This window comes from Choloepus didactylus, chromosome 21 (genome assembly GCF_015220235.1).
Source record: "Choloepus didactylus isolate mChoDid1 chromosome 21, mChoDid1.pri, whole genome shotgun sequence".
In the NCBI taxonomy this organism is placed as follows: domain Eukaryota; kingdom Metazoa; phylum Chordata; class Mammalia; order Pilosa; family Megalonychidae; genus Choloepus; species Choloepus didactylus.
In genome coordinates this window covers 41,909,997-41,936,103 of record NC_051327.1, presented here as the reverse complement: position 1 = coordinate 41,936,103, position 26,107 = coordinate 41,909,997, and the positions used below count along the sequence as shown (strand labels likewise).

The following is a 26,107-nucleotide window of genomic DNA, read 5'->3' as shown; positions in this document are numbered from 1 at the left end:
GCCAAGATAGCCCAGCATCCAGAGGGAGATTCCACAACAAATATGGGCTTGGCCAAGCCAGGAGTGACTTGCCTCACCTCTGCAGGCAGAATGATTGAGGAAAACCAATAAAGAATGCCATGAGTGCTTTAACATAAAAGGGGAACAAGTCAAGAAGCAAAGAGTGTTGTAGAAAACAAAGTCATATTTACTGTGCCATGCTGATCGTCAGAGGTATTATGGCCAAGCATAGCCCAATCAACAACACCAATAGGAAGAAAAAATTCGAATTGGATGCTCTGAACTGCCTCGGAGAGGGTCTGCAGGTATGGAGAAGACTCATCTAGAGAAAAAAGAAGAAAAAAATTAAGAGCCATAAATATAGCATCCATGAGGTTAGTGGGGCAGCCTTGTGCTTTACAGGTGGGAATGTAAATTGATATGACCTTTCTAGAGGGTAGTCACACAACAGAGATCAAAAGGAAAACATATTTAATCCAGACCCCAACTCTGGGGAATTCATCCTGAAGAAATAATAGGCAAAATGGACCAAAAAATAAATGTATGGAGGTTTGCTGCTGCAGTTGTTGATCACAGAGAATAACTACAAGCAACCTAAATAGCTATCGATAGTTCATTAAAGATTAAGGTACATCCATAAATGGAATACCATGAAGCCCTTACATAAGTGGCACTGGAAAATGGAAAGGGTGGATTTCAGAACTATAGTACAATCTCATTTAAGTTAAAAAAAGTGTTTATTCTTTATAGGGGTTTAAATATGTATAAAATGGTTGTACAGTAATACACACAAAATTAAAAGATATTTTGCTTGAATTTTTTTGCAAGCATATATATTTTTCATATTCATTAAAAATAAATATTTCCATTGAAGGAAAAAAGACTTGAAGGAAATATCCACGGAGGTGCAGGGGAGAGGTATAGTAACAAGCATCAGATTTCTCCTTAATATTTTAAAAAGCTTTGTGGCTGGGATTGGGAATCAATCTCTTCTGATCTCACTGGTAGCCAGCACGTCCTGTGCACTGGAGGACACTGGGTACAGGGAACCTTGGTGACCTGCTTGGGGGCAGCCTGCAGGTCAGGCCCAGGGTGAGAGTCAGAGCTCAACCTGGTACCATGACCCTTTCGTTACCCCACACTGTCTGCTATGCGGCAAGCTGGGAAACCTCTGGTCAAGCAATATTTTCTGGGAAGGGCAAAAAAAATTCCTATCAGCTTTTTCACGTCCTTCTCTCTTTTGGTGATTTCAGCTGGTTGGAATTTCCAAATTAAAGCATCAGAAGCCTCTTCAAAGGCCAAAACATCTGGGTTGAAAGTTAGTCCAAGTCAAGGCCCTGCTTACTCTGGAGTGGGATTAAACCTGGGTTCAAATCCCAGGAGTCACTTCACGAGCTGTGTGACCTTGGACCAGTTACTTAACCTCTCTGAATGTCGGCTTCCTCATTTATAAAATATGGTTAAAAATAGCACCTACTACTTAAAAGGTGGGTGTAAGCATTACATGATAATCATTGTAGCGTGTGCAGCACAGGGAGGGCACATAATACTATCTCCTATTATTATCGTCAGTATTATTAACACTATTATTGTTTTTATTTCTGAATCCTCAGGACATGGCATAATAGGTAATCAATAAATGTTGAACTTGTTAGCAGAGGATACCCCTGGAAGAAGGGATGCTGGTACTGTATACAAATCTATATTGTTTAGATGTTTAATAATGAACATATATTGTCTCTGTAATAAAGAAAGAAGTTAATCAGCCAGAATAAAGTAGTCATTGCCCCTGGCCCCAGCATGAGAGCTACTTCACCCCTTAAACACTTAGTTCGGGCACAATGCTCAGGGCCCACGAGCAGTTCAAGAGCCTATACAAACAATTAAGACCTGATAATAAATGCACTGGCTCCAAAACCCAAACAGAAAACTGCAAAATTGGGATGAATAAACATTTCCTTAAACGTCCCCAAACTGTGCCACTGTCAATTGATCCACGTAACTCGACTCTAAGGCAGTTACATATAAGAACAACATTTAAATGCAGAAAGAAAACAACTCAACAAAACTCTTAAGATTATAAAAATGCCAAATCCATTCAGTCTTTTCCAGAATAAAAACATATATTGAATATATACAAAAACCGGCTCTACCTTTCACCTTCTTCAATAAAACTTTTATTTAAAAAAAAAAAAAAAAATATATATATATATATAGTGGGATGATGTGGGTGTAATTTTGATACATCTGACAGGATGTGGGGCAGGACCAAATGTATGCGTGCCAGGTGCCTTGAGGGGTCCTTACCTCTTTCACATAAAAGATGATAATGAATTTCATGGTTGCGATTGCTGGGAGAAGAGGTGAGAAAAAAGATCCGATCCAGCAAATGGTTTGCCCGTAAACAATGCCCAGAACGTTATCAGGAATGGCAAATTCCTGCTGCCCCCAGCACTGAATCAGCTTCCAGGATGAACAGTGGGTCACCAGGAGCCTGGAAACAAACAGGGACATTCCTCACCTGGACCATCAGCTTCTGCCAAGGCGACGGACCAAGTCTGCAAAAGCAGGGCCATTTCCATGTGTATTTCTCAAGGAGACTGGTTAATCTTTTGTTTTAAAGATGCAGAATACAGGCATACCTCGTTTTAGTGCACTTCACAGATATTGTGTTTTTACAAATTGAAGGTTTGTGGCAACTGTGCATCGAGCAAGTCTATTGGCACCATTTTTCCAATAGCATGTGCTCACTTTGTGTCTCTAGTGTCACATTTTAATTAAGGTATGTACACTGATTTTTAGACATAATGCTATTGCATACTTAATAGACTAGAGTATAGGGTAAACATAACTATTATATGCACTGGGAAACCAAAAAATTCATGCGGCCTGTTTTATTGTGATATTTGCTTCATTGCAGTGGTTTGGAACCGAACCCGCAGTATTTCCAAGTTGTACCTGTATAATGAACTCTGAAATCATTCAGATAAAGGTCTGGGTCTCGGTTCCACAACTTACCAGCTGCATAAACTTAGACAAGTCTCTGGACCTCTTTGAAACTCATTTTCCTCATCTGGAACATGGGAACACAGAATGAGGCTTACAAGGACCCTATTACCTCGCAATGCCACTTCCTGGAATCCTAGACGCTTCCTACAGAAGCCCTGGGACCAGGGGCCTGAGATAAACATACACATGATAATTGCCATGCATTAGCAAAAATACTGGAAACAACCTAAATGACTATCAGTAGGGGCCAGATCGAGAAATTATAAACCATGGATACAAATGGAATACTAGACAGTCCTTAAAGCACATGAAGAAAGGGCATGTGTCCCACCGTGAAAAGTTGTTCCTGATATTTTGTTCATAGGGAAAAGGAAAAAGAAGGAAGCTGCAGACCTGTTTATGGGGGTGGGGAGGCAGGAAACACCTCTAACAAAACTCTGTGTGTTTGCTTACACGTGTATTTATGCAAGTGTGTGTGTGAGTTTTTTAAGGCTTGCTGGATCTGCCCCCAAAGAGTTAATGGCACTTCTAAGGAGTGGAGTGGGATCGGGGGCACAGGGGGTACAGTAACAAAAGAGATGTCTCACTTTGCTCCAGACTTATGCATTTATTTAAATTCTCAATGTCTTAAATATTTGAATAAGCACACATTTGTCATGCTTGTATAATTTTTGAAAGTTTAAACTCTACATATTTTTAAGTTTTTAATAAGCACACATTTATGCCATAGTTGGGTAAATTTTGAAAGGAACCATTTCTTTTTTAATGTTGACTTTCAAGGGCTTACTGGACTCCTGGCACATGCCTGGATAATCTGTATGGGTGGGTAAAAAAGTGATTAAGTGAACAGAGTTTCCTGCAAGACTCAAGGAGATGCTGCAAATTATAAAACCATGGCAACTTCATAATGATAACCCCGATGGCCACGGTTAACGTTTTGTTGAATGCTATGTGCTGAGGATTGCTCTTAGTGTGTGATCGCCATTATCACATTTCTCCCCCACATCAATGCCACCCCCATTTGACAGATGAGAAAATATGCGCACAGTGCAAACAGGGAGCCCAAGGTCACATGACCAGCAAGTGCGGCGCTGGGGCTTGAACCCAGACTGGGAGATGTGGTGACCACGGCAGCAGGCTGGGGGGCCTCCACTGCCAGGGCCCGTGACCTCGTGGCAGGGGGTCTTCATGGAAGCTGCATAGAGGCAGCACAGTTTCTGCACTTTAATTTGTCTCTTAAGAAGGAGCAATTCTGTTCCAGATATTACGAAGCTAAGCAAGTAATCTCTACGTGTAAAATACGAGATGTCGAACTGGGCTTCCTGAAGCGTTCGTCTTCCGTATGTTAGTAATTTTAGGAAGATGGAATTAATTCCTGACCTTATGCCTCCGTGTATTTGCAAGCATTTGTATATATGAAAAACAATCAAAATAAAGGGCAATTTGACTTTCCAGGAGCTGTAAAGTACAAGGATAATGGAGTGGAGAGGAGATGGTGGGGGCAGTGTGCAAGGGGTGGGGGTGGTAACTTGCATATTACCCAGGGAATGGGTAATTGAAAGTACTGACTATAGGCAAAATAATAATAATAATAATAATAATAATAATAATAAAACTGAGCCATTAACAGGCTATGGGGTCTATGGCCTCAAGCTGTTTGCAAGTCACTGGGTGTCAGGGGTGTCCCTGGACTATGGGGAGTGGCTACAATGGGAGCCTCCAGCAAGGCGGTTCAGAGGGGATCCCTCACACTTACTTTCTAGGAAAATCCACAAATAGCGTCACAGCCAAGATGATGATGAGGTCGAAGATCATCAGCTTATACATTTCCTGCCCAACTTGGGTCTCCCAGCACTGAAAGCAAAGAGAGCAGGAGAACCTGAGAGATACTACTTGGGGCAGAGAAAGCAGGCCTTGTTCTCCTTCCAACACTCTACCCAGCCCCAGATCCTGCTGCCTCTGGACAGCTGGTGTCCTCTGAGATCCAGCACAGGCTTCAGTTCCTGGTGGCACTCTGCCACGCAGCTAGAAAGCAGAGTGGTAGAGATTCAAACCCATGGCTTCAACGTCTTTCTCTTGACCTTGTTGCTGTGCTCTAAAATGAGCCACCCAGCAGGATGCTCCCGTCCCCACAGCCTTACCGGGTAGAGCTGCTGGTTGTAGCCACAGAGTTCACACGTGTAGTTATCGCAAGTGGTGATCTTGGAGCCCAGGGTGAATACCAGCACGCAGATGGTGGCCAGGCGCATGAAGACACACCTTTGGGGAGAGAGGGAGGAAGAAGATGGGAGGAGGAACTCTCAGGACATGCTGGCCCTTGACTCAAGGACTAGAGCAAGGATTAAAGCTACTTTCTTTAAAAGGAAAACCCACGCAGGTGAACTCAGGTGACCACCCTTCTCATCACTAAGCCTGGGCCACATGCTACCACGTGCCTCCAGGTGGGAAGCAGTAGGAAGTACCAATGAGGTTGTGTAGCCGAACAACTGAAACAGAATCCAATAAAAACTTATAAGTCTACACAGTAGTTTACAGGAACTATGGGGGATAGAAAAACAAACACATCACAAATAAGCAATGAACTCAGATTAGGGGACATTCTACAGGACAAGTGACCCAGTTTCTCCCACAAATCCATGGCATAACCCTCAGCTTTTACATGGACCAAAAACATAATGTGGATGAGCAGAGTAGACTCAAGTCAAAGGGATTTCGCTGCATGTACAGACTCCAAATTCAGTCCATGAATGTGGCTGACTGGTTGAGGAGGAATCTTGGCTTGGCAGGAAAATGGGCTGCATCTGATTAGCAGTGTCTGCCATGGGTGAGGGAGGGGGCAGGTGGCAGTCTGCTGGGCATGTCTACCACCCTCGAGTTAGGCATTACCTAAGGATCGTCAGCCGGATCTCAAAGCCCGGGGAATAATCCTCATAGTGGATGATCTTAGCAAAGATCATTGGGGTGACAAAATTGGCCAGTGTAATCACAATAGATGGCAGGTACAATATCAGGAGGTTCTCTCCAAAAACCATCTTGTCAATTTCCTGGCAAGGTAGCAAAACATATCAGTTAGGAGTAGAATAAGTGAAGTTGCATCACAAATGAATCGAACTTACAAGAATTCAACTAGACATGTTTGGCAAACAAACATAACATTTCTGTCATTTGAAATGACCCCTAAACATAAGCCATCTCCTTCGGGTGTACAAACAGAGAAACCATAATCTAGTAGAATGATGGAAGAAAAATAGCTCTATTGGATTTATTAAGATGAAGTGTAAAAAATAAAATCCAGGTATTCTGCATCAATGGGCAATTTAAAGTATTTTCAAGGATGGTAGAGACTACTAATTGGCTTTTTTTATACTGCAATTTTATTGAGATATAATCACATAACATACAATCATTCAAAGTGTACAATCAGTTGTTCACAGTATCATCATACAGTTGTGCTTTCATCACCACAAACTTTGAACATTTTCATTACTCCAAAAAATAAAATGAAAATTAAAATAAGAAAGAATATCCAAAACATCCCATTCCCCTCCTCCCCTCATCGTTCATTTACTTTTTAAAATAGTTTGAGATATATTCACACAACCTACAGTCTTCTACAGGCAACAATCAATTATTCACAGCACCATCATACAGTTGTGCATTCATCACCAGAATCAATTTTTGAACCTTTTCCTTACTCCAAAATAAAAATAAAAGCAAAAAAGTACATCTAAGTCTTTCCATCCCCTCCATCCCACTCTATTCTTCATCTTTTTTTGTCTCCATTTATCCACTCATCTGTCCATATACTGGATGATAAAGGGAGTGTGAGCCACAAGGCTTACACAGTCACACAGACACACTGTGCAATCTACATAGTTATACAATTGTCTTCAAGAATCAAGGTCACTGGGTTGCAGTCTGACAGCTTCAGGTATTTCCCTCCAGCCATTCCAACACACTAAAGACGAAAAGGTGGTATCTATGTAGCGCATAGGAATACCCTCCAGAGTGACCTTTTGACTCTATTTGAAATCTCTCAGCCACTGGAATCCTACTTTACTTCATCTCTTCCCCCTTTTGGTCAAGAAGATCCTCTCAATCCCACAGTGCTGGGTCCAGGCTCATCTCCAGGAGTAATTGACTTAATAGTCTTCTTTCCTTTGTTCATTGGGCTGTCTTCTGAGACACAGCATCTTGGGCCGCCAGAATGTGGGTGAAGTGTGGATCTTTTTTGTGTGGCTGTGGATGCCTTTCAGTACTGCCTTCTTGGCTTTCAAAGCCTTTGCTTTGGCTTTGTTTGGGAAGGGGCAGGGGCTTCCTTTGTTTGAGTGCCATCTTCCTCAAAAGCATGGTGAGCTATTTGTATCATACATGAGAGGGCCATACTCTAAGGATGGCAGAGGCCAAAGACAGAAGGAACCTGGGCCTCTAATAACCGATTTCACGAAGCAGAGCCACTTGGACTTTTAAAATCACTGTTATTTTAGGTAAACTGAGGCCCCAGTTAGTAAGAACAGGAGTCAGGAACTAAATTCAGACTGTCTACTTGCACAGCCAGAACGCTAACAACTCTGACATACTGTGAATTCCAGAAAGAGCAGTTATCTCAAATTCTCTCTTTTGGATGCTTCATTTGTCTTAAAAATAGAAACCGATTACCTCCAATTTTCAGTTCTCTGTCACTTCAGCCAGACTTTATCCCCATATGTAAAACAGAAATAATGATGGTCCGTACCTCCCTCATGGGCTTGCAATGCACTTAGCATAGTGCTCAACCAGAGTAAGAGATAAATTCACTTTCACAGAGTACTTACTTTTTTCATGTGCTCTTGCGAGAATATAGTTGCTCTATAGATCGCATAAAAGCATGCTGCTAAAACAGCCAGAACAATACAATTCAAAAATAGCCTCAAAGAATAAATCCGTAGCGTTTCTTCTGAGGTCCTTTCTGCTATTTTCTGCCGTATTCTTTCCTCTTCCAGGTCTGCCTGAGGACCAAACAAAACTTATTTGTGAGCACTGGGATGAAGGGATATTCAGGGGGTGGAACCAGTGATTCGACACATCTCTCCCCATCCATCTTCAAGAGTTTCATTAAACATCCACCTCTCCCCAGAAGACCCTCCCAGACTAATCCCAACTAGGTTTCATGTCTATTAAAAGCCTAAGTGAAGGTGGAAGCTCTATTTAAGCCTGCCACGAGACTTGGCAATAAATGTGAAAACTATAATCTATTCATGACATTATGTATATGCGGTGCGTGTAATTTCTTTAAACAGCATGTAGGTGCAGATTTAATTTTTTAACCCAATTTGAAAGTTTCTGCTTTTAATAGAAGAATTCAATCTAGTCACATTTAGTATAACAAATAATATACTTGATTTGATTTCTTCCGTCTTACTTTATATAAAGCTTTTGATTGACTTGTCCCCTCCCCTTTTGGGAGGAGGCTTGATCAAGATGTTATTTATTACTCCTACCTCCTTATTAATTTGGAAATTCTCTACTTTTTAATATTCTCTCCATGCCACCTTATCATCACTGCCTCCCCTCCTTGTGGCTATTTCTCATAATGTCATAATGTCATAAGCAATGCTTATGACAGGTTCTTATCAGGTGAAAAATAATAGGATATGTGAAGACCTTGTGGATCACACCCCCTTTATCTAGTGTATGGATGAGTAGAAAAATGGGGATAAAAACTAAAGGACAAATGGGGTGGGATGGGGGGATGATTTGGGTGTTCTTTTTTCACTTTTATTTTTTATTCTTGTTCTGGTTCTTTCTGATGTAAGGAAAATGTTCAGAGATAGATTGTGGTGATGAACGCATAACTATGTTATCATACTGTGGACAGTGGATTGTATACCATGGATGATTGTATGGTGTGCGAATGTATTTCAATAAAACTGAATTTAATAAAAAAAAAAATAGGATAAGAAGGCAGGGGTTAGAGGGAAGATGCCACCTCCTCCCACCCAGCATCACGCCTCCACGCCCCCCACCCCCACCCACTAGTACCCAACACCCTGCTTGGGCTGAAGAGAATCAACCCCAATAACCTGTTCTCTATGAGAAGCTCTTGCAAACTACGTAGGGGAAACATGCTCAATGCCAAGGAGACCCTGCCTCCCATCTTGCTTCTCTGCAAAGCTGCAAACTCGCCTGCCCCAGGCATGACTTTGTCTGGTGAGGCACCCACCAAGGGAAAAACTGGGAGCACTCACTCGGAGCTCATACCGCAAGCTGCTGTGCTTCAGATCTGCCATGCTGCGGTTGGTGATGCAGAAGTCCCAGCCAGCAAAGATCTTGTTGCAGTAACTCTGGAAGTGCTCCTCACTCCGAATCAGGTTGATCTTGAACCCTTCCACTGACCTGACCCCCAAACACGATTATCCTTCTTATACCAACAACAAGATAGAGACACATGAAATTGACTTGATTGAACATAAACAGAAGTTAGACATGGCTGCATTTTTAGTCTATTTTGACATGGTCAAGTTTTAGATCCATTCTAAATATATATGGCAGCTAACTAGGTATCTCCTTTCCTCTCATCCATCCAGTGGCTCCCAGCACAGCTGGAATAAAATTCAAACCCTTCAACCCAGCCTAGAGATCCTGCATGATCTAGCCTCTGCCCTCTATCCCCTTATGGGGCCATTCTGCCATGTCTACACTGGCTTTCCTTCCATAAACACACGAACCTCTGCTCCTGCTTCAGGAACTTGGCACTTGAATTCCCTCTCCTCTCTCCTTCCCTTCTTTCTGGTTCTGGCTTAAATGCCCCCTCCCCAGATTCCTCACCATCCCATCTAAAGATATACATCTCCCATTTCAAGTAGGTCTCTTTTAATGTTGTAATCAATGAACCTGTGCTGGTTTGAATGTATTATGACCCCAGAAAAAGCCATAGTCTTTGATGCAATCTTGTGGGGCAGACATATTAGTGGGAATTAAGTTGGAACGTTTGGATTAGGTTGTTTGCATGGAAATGCGCCCCACCCAGCTGTAGGTGATAACTCTGATGAGATCATTTCCATGGAGGGGTGGCCCCACCCATTCAGGGTGGGCCTTGATCAGTGGAGCCATATAAATGAGCTGGGGGCAGAGGGAACTCAGTGCAGCTGTGAGTGATATTTTGAAGAGGAGCCACAGCCAAGAGGGACACTTTGAAGAAAGCACAGGAGCTGCAGATGAGAGACATTTTGAAGACAGCCGTTGAAAGCAGACTTTTGCTCCGGAGAAGGTAAGAGAGGACAAATACCCCAAGTGCAACTAAGAGTGACATTTTTGAGGAACTGCAGCCTAGAGAGGAACGTCTTGGGAGAAAGCCATTTTGAAACCAGAACTTTGGAGCAGACACCAGCTACGTGCCTTCCCAGCTAACAGAGGTTTTCTGGACACCATTGGCCATCCTCCAGTGAAGGTACCTGATTGCTGTTGTGTTACCTTGGACACTTTATGGCCTTAAGACTGTAACTGTGTAACCAAATAAACCCCCTTTTATAAAAGCCAGTCCATGTCTGGTGTTTTGCATTCTGGCAGCATTAGCAAACTAGAACAGAGCCTAATCTGCAATTATCTTATTTAACTCTCTACTACTTATAGCCCCTCAACCCTCACTAAATTTCTTTGGGCAGGTAGTCTGGCTGTCTTGCCACTTTTATACCCAGAACGCCTGGGACACACTAGACTGCCATTGTGCGACTACTGCATAAATGAATGAACAAATGGCTTAAATAGTAAACAGATATCTAGTGAACACCTGTTTAGGCCAGATGCAACTCTGTTGCACATTTCAGAATTTTTATTTAGGCAAACACTTCCATGGAAAAAAACTATACCCTTGCACTTGATGATATAAAAACACCAAATGCCTGGGGGTGGGGGTGGGGTTTGTATTATTTTGGCAAATGTCCCATAAGTTTGAAATTATTTCAAAATAAAAAAGTTAAAACTAACAAACCAACCACCAAATGCTACACCCAGTCCTCTGTATGTGAAACAATATTTTTTAGGACTCACAGTGAGCTATGAAGAGGACAGAAGTGGAAGGAAATGTAGCAATCACTCATTCATTTCCAAAGTTTATGGCAACGAATGTATATCAGAACTACCTGGGGTCCTTTTCCAAAATGCAAACTCTCAGGTGGTTTCATAAGCTGAGATTTTTAATTCAGTGGGTCTGATGTGGGGTCCAGAAATGGGTTCTTTTACAGAGCTCCGAGATACCATGCCAGTTGAAGACCTCTGATTGAGACCAAAGGTACATTTTACAGACAAGGAAACTAAGATCCATCAATGACGACGACAACGACAACAAAGATACTGACAATGACAAGGATGATTTTAATTTAATAAACATCCACAAGGTGCTGAACACAACACTAAGCTCTTTACCTGCCTTGTCTCAGATAGTCACAACCCTTTCAAGCGAGTACATTTCACAGATGAAGACAATGAAGCTCAAAGAGGTAACCTGACCGATGGTGCAGAATCAGCAGCAAAACTGGGATTCGAACCTTGGTCTTTGGACTCCAGAGCCCATGCTCGTTACCACTCTGCTGCACTCCCTCTGCCCATGCTAGGGCTTTCCCCCATGCCCTTTCCTCCAGTCCAAGGAAGCAACCAAGGCCCTGAGGTTAAGCAGCTTGAGCAAGATCTAGAGGTGGAGTTTGTTGAGCTAATAAAGCTTATTTATTCTTCAGGACCCCTTCCAGGGCTCTGGAAGTGCCTCTAGCAATGTATTTCTATGGTCATATGTTTTTTAAAATAATTTTACAAAAGCAAGTTTTGCATTCTTCATCTTAAAATGGGCCCTTCCAAATGTCTATCTGCAGGCCCATAAAACTTGGACCTGCCCCTGCCACCATCACAAAATAGCAAAGCCAGAACCCCAATCAATTGTTTCTTCACCAGAAATCTCTCTGCCCTTTAAAATGAGCCACTTCTCAGTTGGTACACTGCCCACTGGGGCAGGGGATGGATGCACATCAGTTAATTGTTATTTCATGGATTCTGACTCTGGTTCAAGCACCAGACACAAGTGCCTGAAGGGGCTCTGGGGTTTCTCTGAAGTCCGGGGTGGTGGCTTCTGGTCTCCATGGAGGGCAAGCTCAGCCCCCAACATCACGTGATAAGGAGCGTCACAGCCCATGAACTTCATGTATTGTCCTTGCTCTCAGAGGGGACAGTTATGGGGGCAAGAGAGGTGCCCATTGAATCAACAGGACCCACCACAGATGCCTTGCTCCCCGGATCACAGTGGATTGGTTTAGGGTCGGGTACCTGGGCCCAACAGAGCCAACACCTCTCTTCCCATGGGCTGATGGAAACTGTAAGATGCTCTATTGCCCACCACTTAAGGAAGTCACCACCACACAGGAGAATCAGAGACAAGGGAGCCCTCACCTTTGATTGTTCCCCTAAGCCATGGTCCATCCTTGTCTTTCCTATAATTTGGAGTTGCCTCTTTTCTTTTGTTCCCTGAAACATTCAATACTCCTTGGCCCCAGTTAGCTGGAGTTGGGTTTCTGCCACTCGCAACCCAAAAGAGTCCTGACTAACATGCACACTACAGCAAAGACAAGGTGTTGGTGTTCAATAATGATTAATTAAAGAACTCCGGGCTGCTACTTCTAGCTCCCAAATCCTGGCCTCCATCTCCATCTGGCCTCCTCGATTGCCTACACACTCACAAACTTTTCCCCACAAAACCCATCCCGGACTCTGCTCATCCTTTGGGCAATGGCTCCTGGAGCCCACTGATCTCCAAAGGACTCCACCATATTGGGTAATTAAAATAGAACACAATTTAAAAAGAAATTTTACCTTTTCACTATCCAAAGAAGGCTCAGGGCCAGGTAGGCGATTGTGCTTAGCAGATATGCCAGGGGCAGGTCATAGGTGAAGTTCTGAAATTTCACCCCATCAATGGTGTAATGTCCATAAAAGAGGGAGGTGTCCTCCAAGAAACCCTGAAATAAAGCCAAGGGCATGAGGTCAGACTGGCGAATTCACTGCAGGGAACCAGGAGAGCAGTCCCTGCCCTCAAGAAACCCCTATTCCAGAGTCTTGTTTATCACTGAATCACCAGAGAATGTTATAGTGTCAGAGTTATAGGGGTGCTTGGTTAGTGTTTGGGGAATATGCACTGCTAAAACCTGAGTATTAAAAATACACAGGTGGAGTGACGTCATCAACATGGCAACATAAACAGCTGCTGAAAACGTCTCCCCAGATATTCAGCAAAAAAGGCAGATAACCTTGACTTGTCTGGAACTCTGGAGGAGGGTAAGGATGGGAGAAGGACCCTACAGATGCCAAACTGAAGCAGAAGAGAGATATCAGTAATGAAAGTTTCAAGGGCTGATTGTGGTGATGAATGCACAACTATATGATGATACTGTGAACAATTGATTGCACACCATGGATGATTGTATGGTGGGTGAATATATCTCTATAAAATTGCAAGGGGTAAAAAAAATAGGGACACAAGTACTGGAGAAGATGTGGAAACAGGGATTTATCTGTTCACTGTAGGTGGGGAAGTAGAACGGTGCAGCCCATCTGGAGGGCAGTGTGGTGACTCCACAGGAAGCTAAGCATGGGGTTGCCATAAGGTCCTGCAACCTCATTATTGGGTATATACTTAAAAGAACTGAGAGCAGGGACATGAATGGACATTTCCACACTGGTGTTTATGGCGGCAGTATTCACGAATTGCAATGGATGTTGGTGGCCTAAGGGTACATCAACTAACGAACAGAATGGTGAACTGTGGTGTATGCATACAATAGAATATTGAGGGGCTGCAAGAAGGAATGATGCTGTGAGGCATGCAACTAGGTGAATGGATCTTGATGACAGCATTTTGAGTGCAATAAGCCAGAAACGAAAACACAGACATTATAACACCTCACCAATACGGACTAACTATGATGTGCAAACTCTGAGAATTGAATCTTAGAGCACAGGTTATCAGCGGAAGCCTTACTGTAAAGGTCTCTAAATTATAAGCTCTTACAGCAGTCACATCTGTTCCTGAGTTGTAATGGTTATCTTTAAATTCTGAGATGCTGAGCTTTTTGTGTATAATCTGGTCTGTCCCTAGAACTTCGAGTACCTGTGTGACACCTGAGACTTGGAGCTACGGTTTGGACAGCTATGAATGTCAGTATTATCCCACACAGCAACTGTTAAAAGAGCTGAAAAAGAGATCAGAATTCAATTAGAGATAGGAATGAAGCGGATCTGGTTAAGACTGTGTGAGACCAAAGGAAGATATGTTTATTTGGTGCAGAAATCTTTATTTTCTGTAGCACACCAGAAAATTCAACTTCTATGGTCAGTTTACTCAAACATCATAATTACATGGAACTTTGAATAGGGAGTGAGATCTTGTTGGTTTGTACAGGTTAGTGTGAAATCCCAATACATCCCAAAGTAATTTAGGCAGAGAATAAAAATGTATTTGCAAAGCCCCCCTGAGGGACTGGGTAGAAAATGCAGAAATATTAAACTTCCCCACCTGGTGAATTACTGATATTCTCACAAGCATTGGGAACTACAGATTTAGTAGGCCAAGCCCTCGATCTTAGGGCTTGCCCTTATGAACCTTGTTATTGCAAAGGAAAGGCTAAGCCTACTTATTGTGCCTAAGAGTCATCCCCAAAGAACCTCTTTTGTTACTCAGATGTGGCCTCTCTCTCTAAGCCAACTTGGCAGGTAAACTCACTCCCCTCCCCACTACATGGGACATGACTTCCAGGGGTGTAACTCTCCCTGGCAACGTGGAACATGACTCCCAGCGATGATCCTGGACCTGGCATTGTGGAATTGAGAAAGTCTTCTTGACCAAAACGGGGAAGAGAAATGGAACATAATAAAGTTTCAGTGATTGAGAGAATTCAAATAGAGCTGAGAGGTCATTCTGGAAGTTATTCTTATGCATTATGTAGATATCCCTTTTTCCTTTTTAGTATCCTGGATAGTTAGAAGGAAATACCTGAAACTTTGAACTGCAACCCAGTAGACTTGATTTTTGAAGATGATTGTATAACTGTGTAACTTACACGGTGTGACTGTGTGATTGTGAAAACCCTGTGGCCCACACTCTCTTTATCCAAATTATGATCAGATGAGTAGAAAAATGGAAACAAAAATTAAATTAATAATAGGAGGTATGGGATCTTTTGAATGTTCTTCTTTACTTGTATTTTATTCTTATTTTTTTCCTTTGGAGTAATGAAAATGTTCAAAAATTAATTTTGGTGATGAATGCAGAACTATATGATGGTACTGCAAACAGTTGATTGTACACTTTGGATGATTGTATGGTATGTGAATATATCTCAATAAAACTGAATTTTAAAAAAATACACAGATGAACGACCCAAAAATGAAATTAAGAAAATAATTCTATTTATAATAGTTTCAAAAAGAATGAAATACATAGGAATAAATTTAACAAAAGAAATATAAAATTTATACTCTGAAAATTACAAAATATTGCTGAAAGACATTAAAGAAAATCTAAATAAATGGAAAAAGCATCCCATGTTCATGGATCAGAAAACTCTGTTGTAAAGATGGAAATTCTCCTCAAATGGTTCAACAGATTTAACGCAATCCCTTTTCAGAATCCCAGATGGCTTCTTTGTAGAAATTGACAAGCTGATCCTAAAATTGTATGCAATTGCAAGAGACCCAGAAAAGTCAAAACAATCTTGTAAAACAACAATGTTGGAGCTCACACCTCCCAATTTCAAAACTTCCTACAAAGCAACAGTAATCAAAACTGTGTGATATTGGCTGAAGAAGAGACATATAGATCAATGGAATTGAATTGAGAGTCTATAAATAAGTCCATGTATCTATGGTCAGTTGACTTTCAACAAGGGGAAAGAATAGTCTTTTCAATAAATGGTAGTAGGACAATTGGATAGCCATATGCAAAAGAATGAAGTTGGACCTCTTCCTCACACTTTATATAAAAATTAACTCAAAATGTTCAAATGCCTAAAAGTAAGAGCCAAAACTATAACATTCTTAGAAGAAAATATAGGGGTAAATCTTCATGACTTGGATTTGGCAATGGAGTCTTAAATATGATACCAAAAGCACAAACAATTAAAGGAAACATAACTAAATGAGACTTCATAGAAATTTCTTTCTCTGTGGGAACCAAGTATTTCTGTGCAGGGCAAAATGAAGGTGGTGGGGGCTAGAAGAAGCCCAAAGCACATTTCTGGAAAATTCTGGTAGGGGTGGGTGAACGTCATCCTTGCTGATCAAGAAACTGCAAACCCTGTTTATTTTACTAGTACTTGTGTCAACACTGGTGTTTGGCTCTCCCCACAGACATTCGGGAAACTGATCTTTCAATCAACCTATTTGCAGAAGAGTGACTATATATATTCAGTATCTATTGAGAATTATGTCAAATACTTACAGTGCCAGAAAGTAAGTCTATGATATAACTGTAAAAGTAAATGAGTCCAGAGCTACTTATTGGATAAACCGTACATTGTATATCTGTAAAAAACAAAACCAAGAAAATTAGTGGAAATATTTTTATAGTCTCGATAACCTATTTATCACAATTTGTGTGTACATGTATGTATAGGTACACACACTTAGGTATGCGGATATATATTTGTATATTTGCATATGGATGTGTGTTTGTGTATTTGTGCTTTTCTATTTGCAGACCAAGCCCCAATGTGTCAAGCACAGTAGCATTTTCCTCCTTAACTATTCTCCCTATACATCTATATATATTTTTTTCTATACATTTTGTATGTGGATCCAGTCACTATGTATATGTATATTATATGTATATGTATATCTATATGCATTATGTATATGTATATGTATTTAGACTATACCTTCTACTTTGTCCTGAGTTTCCAGCCTAAAGAATTGATGATACCTTGATATGGGTTTTTTTCCTAACCTCAAATCCATGAGCAAATAAATTCCCTTTTTTTAACCCAGCCCATTTCATGGTATTTGCTTGAAGCCCAGGGAAACTAAAACAGACTTGGGTACCAGGAAAGTGGGGTGCTACTATTGCAAATACCAAAAATGTGATGAAAACAGCTTTGAATTGGATAATGGGGAGAGGCTAGAAGAACTGTGGGGTGCTTGATAGAAAGGCCTAGAATGTTCTGAAGAGACCGTTGGTAGAAACATGGATGCTAAAGGTACTTCCAATGAGGCCAGTTGTTGGAAGCTGGAGAAAGGGCAATCTTTGTTTTAAAGTGGCAGAGAATTTGGCAAAATTGAGTTCTGATGTTGGATGGAAGGCAGAACTTGAAAGCCATGAACTTGGATATTTAGCAGAGGAGATTTTGAAGCTAAGTGTGGAAAGTGCAGCCTGGCTTCTTGCAGCTTATACTAAAATGCAAGAGGAAAGGAAGAAGCTGAGACTGAACACCTGGGCACCAAGAAGGGAGAAATTCATGGTTTGGAAAATTCTGAGCTTCTGTAAAGTAAATCTCCAGAGAACAGTGCTCCATGTGAGGTTTAACCGAACATAGAACCAGTCAGCCATTTCAGGGAAGTCAAAATTAGAAATGCAGTTATGCAGAAAAGATCTATGGAAGGTTCTATTGTCTGATGATTTGGACCCCTGTGAACTACATGCAAAGCCAACAAGTTTTTACGAGATTTGTATGAGCAGAACCACTGTCAGTCTGGACTGAAAGGGACAGAGAGGGGACAAATTAAAGGAAGAATGACATGGAAGCCGAGATCTCTATAGAAAATAACTCCTCGGTCAACAAAGCGGGTCCCACCCATGTATGTGGAAAGGGTGAGTCTGCCCCAGTGCTTGGAGAGGGTATACCTCCTTCCCCTTTTTCAGGGAGAGGGCTGCCATCCCAGTGCTCAGAGATGGTGGGGCCTGTGCCCTGGGGTTTGCGGAGAGATTGGCCACCATCCCAATGCTTAGAGAGGGTGGAGACTTTGCCCCATTGTTTGGGGAAAGCTGTGCAAGTGTTTGGATGGGGTGGGGCCGTTGCTCCATCAGGCCTGAAGAACAAAACATCAGTCTTGGATGACTTGCAGACCTTGAAATCTAATGGTGTTTGCCCTGCTGGGTTTCAGAATTGTTTGGGACCCATGACCCTGTTTTCCTTCCAATTTCTCCCTTCTGGAATGGGAATGTTTAATCCTATGCCTTTCCCTCCACTATGTATTGGAAATAGATAACTTGTTTTCTAGATTTTGCAGGTCCATAGGCAGAAGGGAATTGTTCCCCAGGACAGACCATACCCATAACTAATTTTGATGGGACTTTGTACTTAACATTGTTAATGAAATGACTTAAGTCTTCTGGGATGTTGTGATGGAATGAATGTATTTTGTATGTAGAAAGAACATGTCTTTTTGGGATCCAGTGGGTGGAGTGTGGCATTTTGGAGTTGTATGTACCCCAGAAAAACATGTTCTTAAGTCTAATACATTCCTGTGGGTGGGAACTCATTGTAAGTAGGAATTTTTGAAGACGTTACTTCAGTTAAGGTGCGGCCCACCTCAATCAAGATGGGTCTAAATCCTATTACTGTAGCCCTTTATGAGCAGAAAGAAATTCAGACAGAGAGAGAGAGAACACCATGGGAAGCAAGCAGCTGAAATTCAATGGGAACCTGGAAGAGAAGGGAGAGACCAGGAGACACCGCTATGTGCCTTGCCACATGACAAGCTAAGGACCAAGGATTGCCAGCAGCCAGCCCCAGAATGTCACAGTCTTTGGCAAGAAAGCACCACCATGACTGATGGCTTGGTATGGATTTTTTCCTAACTTCATGTGATGGTTATGTTCATGTGTCAACTTGGCCAGGTGATGGTGTCCAGGTGTCTGGTCAAGCAAGCACTGGCCTAACCATTACTGCAAGGACATTTGTGGCTGGTTAATAAACCAGAAGGCTGGTTTATTAAATCACTAGTCAATTGACTGCACCTGTGACTGATTACATCAACATAGGGCATGTCTTCCACAATGAGAGAATTCAATCAGCTGGATTTAATCCATTCAGTTGAAGACTTTTAAGAAAGAAAGAGAGAGAACCTTCACGTTTTCTTTGGCTAGCCAGCAAAGCGTTTCCTGAGGAGTTCATCAAACACCTTCATCGGAGTTGCCAGTTTGCTGCCTGCCGTAAGGAATTTGGACTCGTGCATCCCCACAGTTGCATGAGACACTTTTATAAAATCTTATATTTACAGATATCTCTTGTTGGCTCTGTTTCCCTGGAGAACCCTAACTAATACACTTCAAAATCACAAGCAAATAAATTCTCATTATTTAACACGACCCATTTCATGGGCTTTGCCTGACACTAAAACAAGGCCAAAAGGGTTGGGCCTGTGCCAGTTTGGATGTATTATGGCCCCCAAAATCCCATTATCTTTGATGCAGTCTTGTGGAGGCAGGCTTATTAGTGTTGATTAGGTTGAAACCTATTGGTTCAGTGTTTCCATGGAGATGTGACCCAATCAACTGTGGGTGAGACCTTTCATTGGATTATTTCCATGGAGGTGTTGCCCCACCCATTCAGGGTGGGTCTTTACTGATCACTGGAGTATTTAAAAAGAGCCACACAGGCCCAGAGCAGAGCAGCTGTGAGTGACATTTTGGAGAGCAACTGAAAGTGACATTTTGGAGATAACTACAGCCAAGAGGGACACTTTGAAGAATGCACAGGAGCTGAGAGAAGAGTTGGAACACAATCTGGGATCAGCAGACGCCAGCCACATGCCTTCCCAGCTAACAGACGCTTTCTGGACAGCTTTGGCCTTCCTTTGGTGAAGGTATACTTGTTGATGCCATAGCTTGGACACTTTTATGGCCTTAAGACTGTAACTTTGTAACCAAATAAACCCCCTTCATAAAAGCCAATCCATTTCTGGTGTTTTGCATTCTAGCAGCATTAGCAAACCGGAACAGGGCCCTACTCCAATATGACTGGTATCCTTATAAGGAGAGGAAATTTGAACACAGTGAGACAGAGGAAGATGGCCATGCAATAAAGACTTGAGTTATGCTATCACAAGCCAATGATCATCATGGATGGCTGGCCACCCACCAGAAGCCAGGGAGAGGCAAGGAATGGATTCCCCTCTTGAACAGAATGCATGGCCCTGCCAACACCTTGATTTCAGACTTGTAGCCCCCAGAACCATGACACAATAAATTTCTGTTGTTTTAACCAACTAGTTTGTCTTTGTTATTTAGCACTGGCAAACTAATTGACAGTGGTTATTAGGGACTGAGGGTTTTGAGGTCATTTGTTTCTGCAGCATAGCCCAGCCCATCCTGACTAAAACGATAACCCAAGATGTAGAGTGAAGATTCCTGGAGAAGGAAGCACTGTAGCTAGGAATGCAGTGAAATGAACATCCCTCATAAGCCTTAGACTTACCCATGTCTTTGGATGGAATGAGCACAAAGCTGCTATTGGTGATCTTGTATTTGGTAAGCAAGATAGGGAGCAAAACCAGCATAAAGATGATCAGAAATATCACCAAATTCAGCAACACCAGGAACCGCAAGAAGGAGAAATAGGACTGAATCCCTGTACCAAATTTTCCTGGAAAAAAGAAATCCAGACACTGTTGACCAGGAGTATTGATCTACTCTACACTGCAGATTCAGCCATCAGAAAAGGCTCAAATTTGTTCTCATATCTAATTGAATCAGTACCATTTACTGAAAAGGTCATTCTTTCCCCCAGTCAATTGCTGCAGTGCCTTTGTTGTAAGTCAATTAATTATATGTATATGAATCTGTTTCTAAACTCTATTCTGTTCCATTGATCTATTTGTCTATTCTTATATCAATACTAGATTGTCTTACTTATTGCAGATTTATAATAAGACTTGATATCTGGTAATCTAAGTCTTTCAGCTTTGTTTTTCTTCAAGATTATCCTACGTGTTCTTGACCCTTTGCATTTCTATATAAATTTTTGAATCAGCCTATTAATTTTCATAAACACACACACACAATATGCTGAGATTCTGATTGGGATTACATGGAATATATAGGTTGATTTGAGAAGTGACAGCTTTACAATATTGAACCTTTTGATTGATTCTTCTGATGAGTATGATGTACTTAAATCTTCTATAATTTCCCTTAACAATATTTTAGTTTTCAGTGTAGAATTCTTACATATCTTTCTTTAGATATATTCCTAGGTATATATTGTTTTTTGATGCTATTGTAAGTTTAATGAAATTGTAATTTTCATTTTTGAATTGCTTGTTGCTGGTAATAGACATACAACTGGTTTTAATAGACCTTGTATCAAGCAACCTTCCTAAATTCACAAACTATTAATGCTAATAGCTTTTTTTAAAAACTTTCTACATACAAATCTTGGACATCTGAAAAAAATGACATTTTATTTCTTCCTTTCCAATCATTATCCCCCTTTCTCTATCTTATCACATTGGCTAGCACTTCCAGGACAACGTTGAATAGAGTTTCTGATAATGAACACCTTTTTCTCCTTTTCAATCTCAGGAAAAGGTTTAAATATTTCATCATTAAGATGATGTTTGCTGTAGGATTTTTATATAGATACTTTTTATCAGGTTAAGGAAGTTCCCATTTATCTCTTACTTGCTAAGAATGAGGCTAGAATTTTATCAATGCATTTTCTTTAACTGTTGGGAAGATCATATGATTTTTCTCTTTATTCTGTTACTATGGTAGATTATATTGATTGATTTTTCAAATAGAAAAATCCACCAGGTAATTATTAAATTACTGAGGAAGTTAGTCAGAAAACACTCTGGGGAGTGAGAAGTTTTATTCTTAATGAAAGCAAAGAACTCATCTTCTGAGAGTGAAGATATAAAACCCATAACCTTTCCCTCTATCCCCCAACAACCTTGCCAGAGCAAGGAGATTGACTATCTCACCTTCACTTTACTGCCAGATGAATAATCTAAGAAATCACAGGAGTTGAGTAAATGATGTGAAAAATCAAGGTCCCTGCCCCCCAGGGAAAATCTGCCCTCCAACACCCAAGCTACCCTTTGAGTGGAGATCTCCAGAAAGTCTTCCACTTAGCAAGAGAGGCTTCCACTTAACCAGGCACAGTAGTTAAAACCTCAGGCACTGGAGCCTGACTGCCTGGGTTCGAAGCCTGGCTCTGCCTCATCTTAGCTGAGTAAACTTGGGCAAGTGTCTTAACCTCTCTGAGCTGTGCAAATTATAAGCACCTATATACATCTTTTGAAGACTGAGATAAGAGTAAAATGCTTAGCACAATGCCTGGCTCATAGTAAATGCACAATAAATGTTAGCATTTATGATTTTGCTCCAAACATGACACTATGCTTAAAACTCAAAAGTACAGTTGGATGGTTGAAGTTTTAAGTGAGCCTCTGGAAAAAAAGGTAGCTCACTGAATAGCTTACCAATGATGTTTTATACGTCTTAAAATAGTAATAATGAGACAACCATTTGTCCTCCCACGTTCCTTACAAACTTGTCAAAATTTCCACTTTTAGCAGTTTCAAGGAGATGCTCGTAAATTCATTTTGCTTTATGGCAGAAAATACGCAATCCAAAGAGACATTTTCCCCCCAACTCTGTCATATCACCCAAATGTTTAATTTTTTTTTCTTATTTTACATTTTGGTACCACTTCCAATTTTTGTATACTGCACTCCGAATTCTCACCATTATGGGAAAGGTTGAGATTCTTAACATTTTAAGTGCCACGGATCCCCTTTGTCAGCATGATGAAGCCAACAATCCCATCTCAGAATAATATTTTTAAATGTATAAAACACAAATGGAAATAGAATTATCATAATATTTTAAAAAAAACAGCTTGGCAATAGAGTAACATACGAGCAACTTCATTGGAACATTAAATAACAAGATCTAGGGGCAAGTCTGATAACTGTTGTGTTTTCACAGTAGTTGATGAGCATAAAGGATTTTCTAAGATATCTGCAGCAACTGGAAGGGACAGGAAAATATCTGATTTTCCTGGTGACACAGAGCCGGGGGGTTCTGCCAGTCCTAACTGTGTTGGGTGCCCACATTGAAGGAAATGCTGACTCTCAGCGGGAAGGGAGTGAAACTGCACTCCTTTCACCCCGGACCTGGGAGACTTCTGCAGGTGAACGTGCGAAGGGCCGTATCGGGTACCTTCTATGCTGCGAATGTCGTCCCGCCACAGCTCCAGGTGGGTGGTCACCTCGTGTGCCTTCTCTAGAAACCTCTTCCAGGACTTGCTGCTGTACTGCTTCCACTGGTCCCACTCAGATAAGTATTTCATTTGGGTCTCCTGAATGTCCCTGCATTAAAGAAAGGGGCCGTAGCAGTGACAATGACAATGGCAGTGCACCAAGGCTTGGCATCAAATAAAACCCCAGCCGGGGAAACGGGCTCAATGAAGACGTGGCCCGGCCCTATGACGGCCACGCGGAACCCCGTAAAGTGACTCCGTGGGACCATATCCAACCTCCCTCCCCACCCCAGGCTGGAGCAGGTTCCCTGTTCTGTCTCCTGTAACATCCCTTCATTTCATAACTTACTGCTCTTCAACTGCGGGGTCATTTGATTACTGTCTGTCTCCCGAAACACACTGCAAGGTCTTGAAAGGCCAAGAATGTGCAATATTTATTTTCGTGGCCTCCATCTGCCTGCCACACAGATGCTGAGTTCCACGACAGACGAAGCTGCGTCTACTTTGCTCATCCCTGTCTCTAGCCCCTGGCACAGTGTGTGGCACATAGTGGGTTCTCAGTTAATTTCCTTTACATAATGAGCATATAGTCCCCCAATTTAAAAGGTTTACCATTTCTGTATTGTGTGAATTACTTTCCCATCAGCACGGGTTACATCTATCTATTGATATCTATATCTATATATTTTAATTTCATGGCTCATTATTACTTACAGGATAAAAAGCACATCCTTTAGGGTGGAATTTGAGGCCTTCCAAGTCTCTGTACCCCTCTCCTAAGTCTAACCATATGAATATCTCACTGTTTCCTAAACCCTTGGAGTCTTTACATCTGCCCCTTTCTATACAGGGAACGACACATATTCTTTGTCCTCTCTACACTCTTAAAAGCCCTCTTATCTCCACTCCCATCTTCTTTCCCTCACTTCTAAGTTTCCTGAGCCTGTGCTGATGCACAGGCACTGAGCTGCTCTAAAGCAGTGTTTTGCAATCTCTGCACCCTCAACATTTAGGATCAGCTAATTCTCTGCTGGGGGGTGGGGGTGGGGGGAATCCTGTGCATTGTAGGATGTTTGTTTGTTTTTTTCTCCCCACATTTTTTATGTTTTTACTGCAGGTGACCCCAGAAACAATAGATGACATTGCTTTGAGGCTTTTAAGTTCATACAGATGTTCTCAGGAGGACTCGTTCAGTGTCTGCTCCCCAGGAGAACAGGTCCCAGGTTCACCGCAGGCACCCAGGCCATGATATCAGATGAATGGGGAGAATTATGTTTCTTTCCATAATTCTTGGCATGGAGATGGCCAGCATTACACCAAAATCCATTCACTCCTTCTCTGGCACAAGCTTGAGACATTTGCCAGCCTCCCTGGCAGTCAGGGATGGCCATGTGGCTAAGTTCTCTCCCACGGGACTTCCAGACCTGACCCATAACCTCCCGACTTCCCACGCTGTGCAGTAGACTGATGGCCCCAATTAACGTATGCATGTCCCCTTGCAATGTGACTTTACAGCTCCTCCCATCAAGCAATGGAATCTCTTTTTCTACCCACTGAATCTGGGCCAGACTTGTGATCTGCTTGCACCAACAGAATGCAGCACCAGTGAGGCTGTGCAAATTCCAAACCTAGGCCTCAGGGGCTGGCAGGCTTCTGCTCTGCTCTTGGACCCCAGCTGCCACCAGGTGACAAGCCCAAGCTAACCTGCTGGAGGATGAAACCAGGTGGAGCAGGGATGACCACCCCAGCTGAGGCCGCCCCAGACTAGCCGACAGGCTGCCAACCTCAACCCACATCAGCAGAGCCACCTGCCCAGAAAAAGCAAGACCAACTGACATGAGAATTGCCCAGGCAATGTGCAGATTTGTGAAATTATTATTTTAAGCTACTAAGTTTTGGGGTGATTTGTTACGCAGCATAGCTAACTGGTACACACACTCCCCCACACTCATTCTCTTGCTATTGGCTGGATGCATCGGATGCAGACAACAGTGAGGCATTGGGGGGCTGCAGAGCCACAAGATGAAAGGTACCTGGGTCCCTGAAGGACTGCAGAGTCCCCCATTTACCTGAGCCTAGGGCTTTTACATAGGTGAGATATAAATTTCTAATATATTGTGCTATTACATGTTTGGGTCTCTTTGTCACAGCCACTTAGCTTACCCTAAGTAACAAAGTTTTAATTAAGTGAGCTCTTCAAGAAATGCAGTCCATGAATAAAAAATACCTCTGCTCAAAACATACACCACACAGCTTCCGGGTGGCTACTGAACAAACCTTAGTCTCCGCTTCTCTGAGATGTTCAGCGCGTACTTCCGAATGGATTGGCTATTGAGATTTTCGTTGATTCCTCCCTCCAGCTGGGAGCTGTAAGAATCTGTCGGCTTCAGCAAAGTGCCATTTTGCTTGTCTCGGTTCAGGATGTTTGTCCTCCTGCGTGCAGTGGACCGGTAGCTTGGCAGTTCTTGAAGGACATTCATAGGCGGAGAAGAAAAGCAACTGGAGTCCAGAGAGAGGCTCTCTGGGTTAGAGAGAAGAAAACCATCATTCACTCTAGTGAGCTTGGGAGCCAAAAGACTTGCATCTTGGGGACCATAACTAAAGCTTGCAGAGAATCACTAGCCTGGGCCAGTGACAACAGCATTTGGACCTTAATTATTTTTCATTTACCAGGATGGTGTTCAGAACAATGAAATCATTTATAAATGGGCTTGCTTTCAGATTTGCAAAGATGCTGCAATTGGTGCCGTGTTTGGCTGCAACTACTAGCTAAACGTGCGGCCTTTGGCAAGTTATCTAAACTCTGTTCTTCATTTATCAAGTGGGGCTAATAATATTTGTTCCAACAACCCTCACACAGTGTGGGGTATAACGATGTA

The 26,107-nt window shown here is 42.0% G+C and overlaps 1 protein-coding gene across 4 annotated transcripts in view; it reads right to left on the bottom strand.

The window, feature by feature from the left end:
• The window catches only part of TMC7 (transmembrane channel like 7), a 51,788-nt gene that overhangs the window by 8,149 nt on the left and 17,532 nt on the right, over positions 1–26,107 (bottom strand). For 2 of the 4 annotated variants that reach the window (XM_037814250.1, XM_037814248.1), the window contains exons 2-13: positions 25,506–25,749; positions 23,189–23,337; positions 20,439–20,606; positions 16,466–16,548; positions 12,844–12,989; positions 9,237–9,384; positions 7,824–7,997; positions 5,896–6,053; positions 5,151–5,268; positions 4,766–4,863; positions 2,308–2,494; positions 192–322 (exon numbers count right to left, since the gene is read on the bottom strand). In XM_037814250.1, coding sequence (XP_037670178.1) covers positions 192–322; positions 2,308–2,494; positions 4,766–4,863; positions 5,151–5,268; positions 5,896–6,053; positions 7,824–7,997; positions 9,237–9,384; positions 12,844–12,989; positions 16,466–16,548; positions 20,439–20,606; positions 23,189–23,337; positions 25,506–25,749 — 1,804 coding nt within the window. Of the gene's footprint in view, positions 1–191; positions 323–2,307; positions 2,495–4,765; positions 4,864–5,150; positions 5,269–5,895; positions 6,054–7,823; positions 7,998–9,236; positions 9,385–12,843; positions 12,990–16,465; positions 16,549–20,438; positions 20,607–23,188; positions 23,338–25,505; positions 25,750–26,107 lie in introns of those variants that run through there. The other 2 variants (XM_037814249.1, XM_037814251.1) reach the window with 2 other exon arrangements.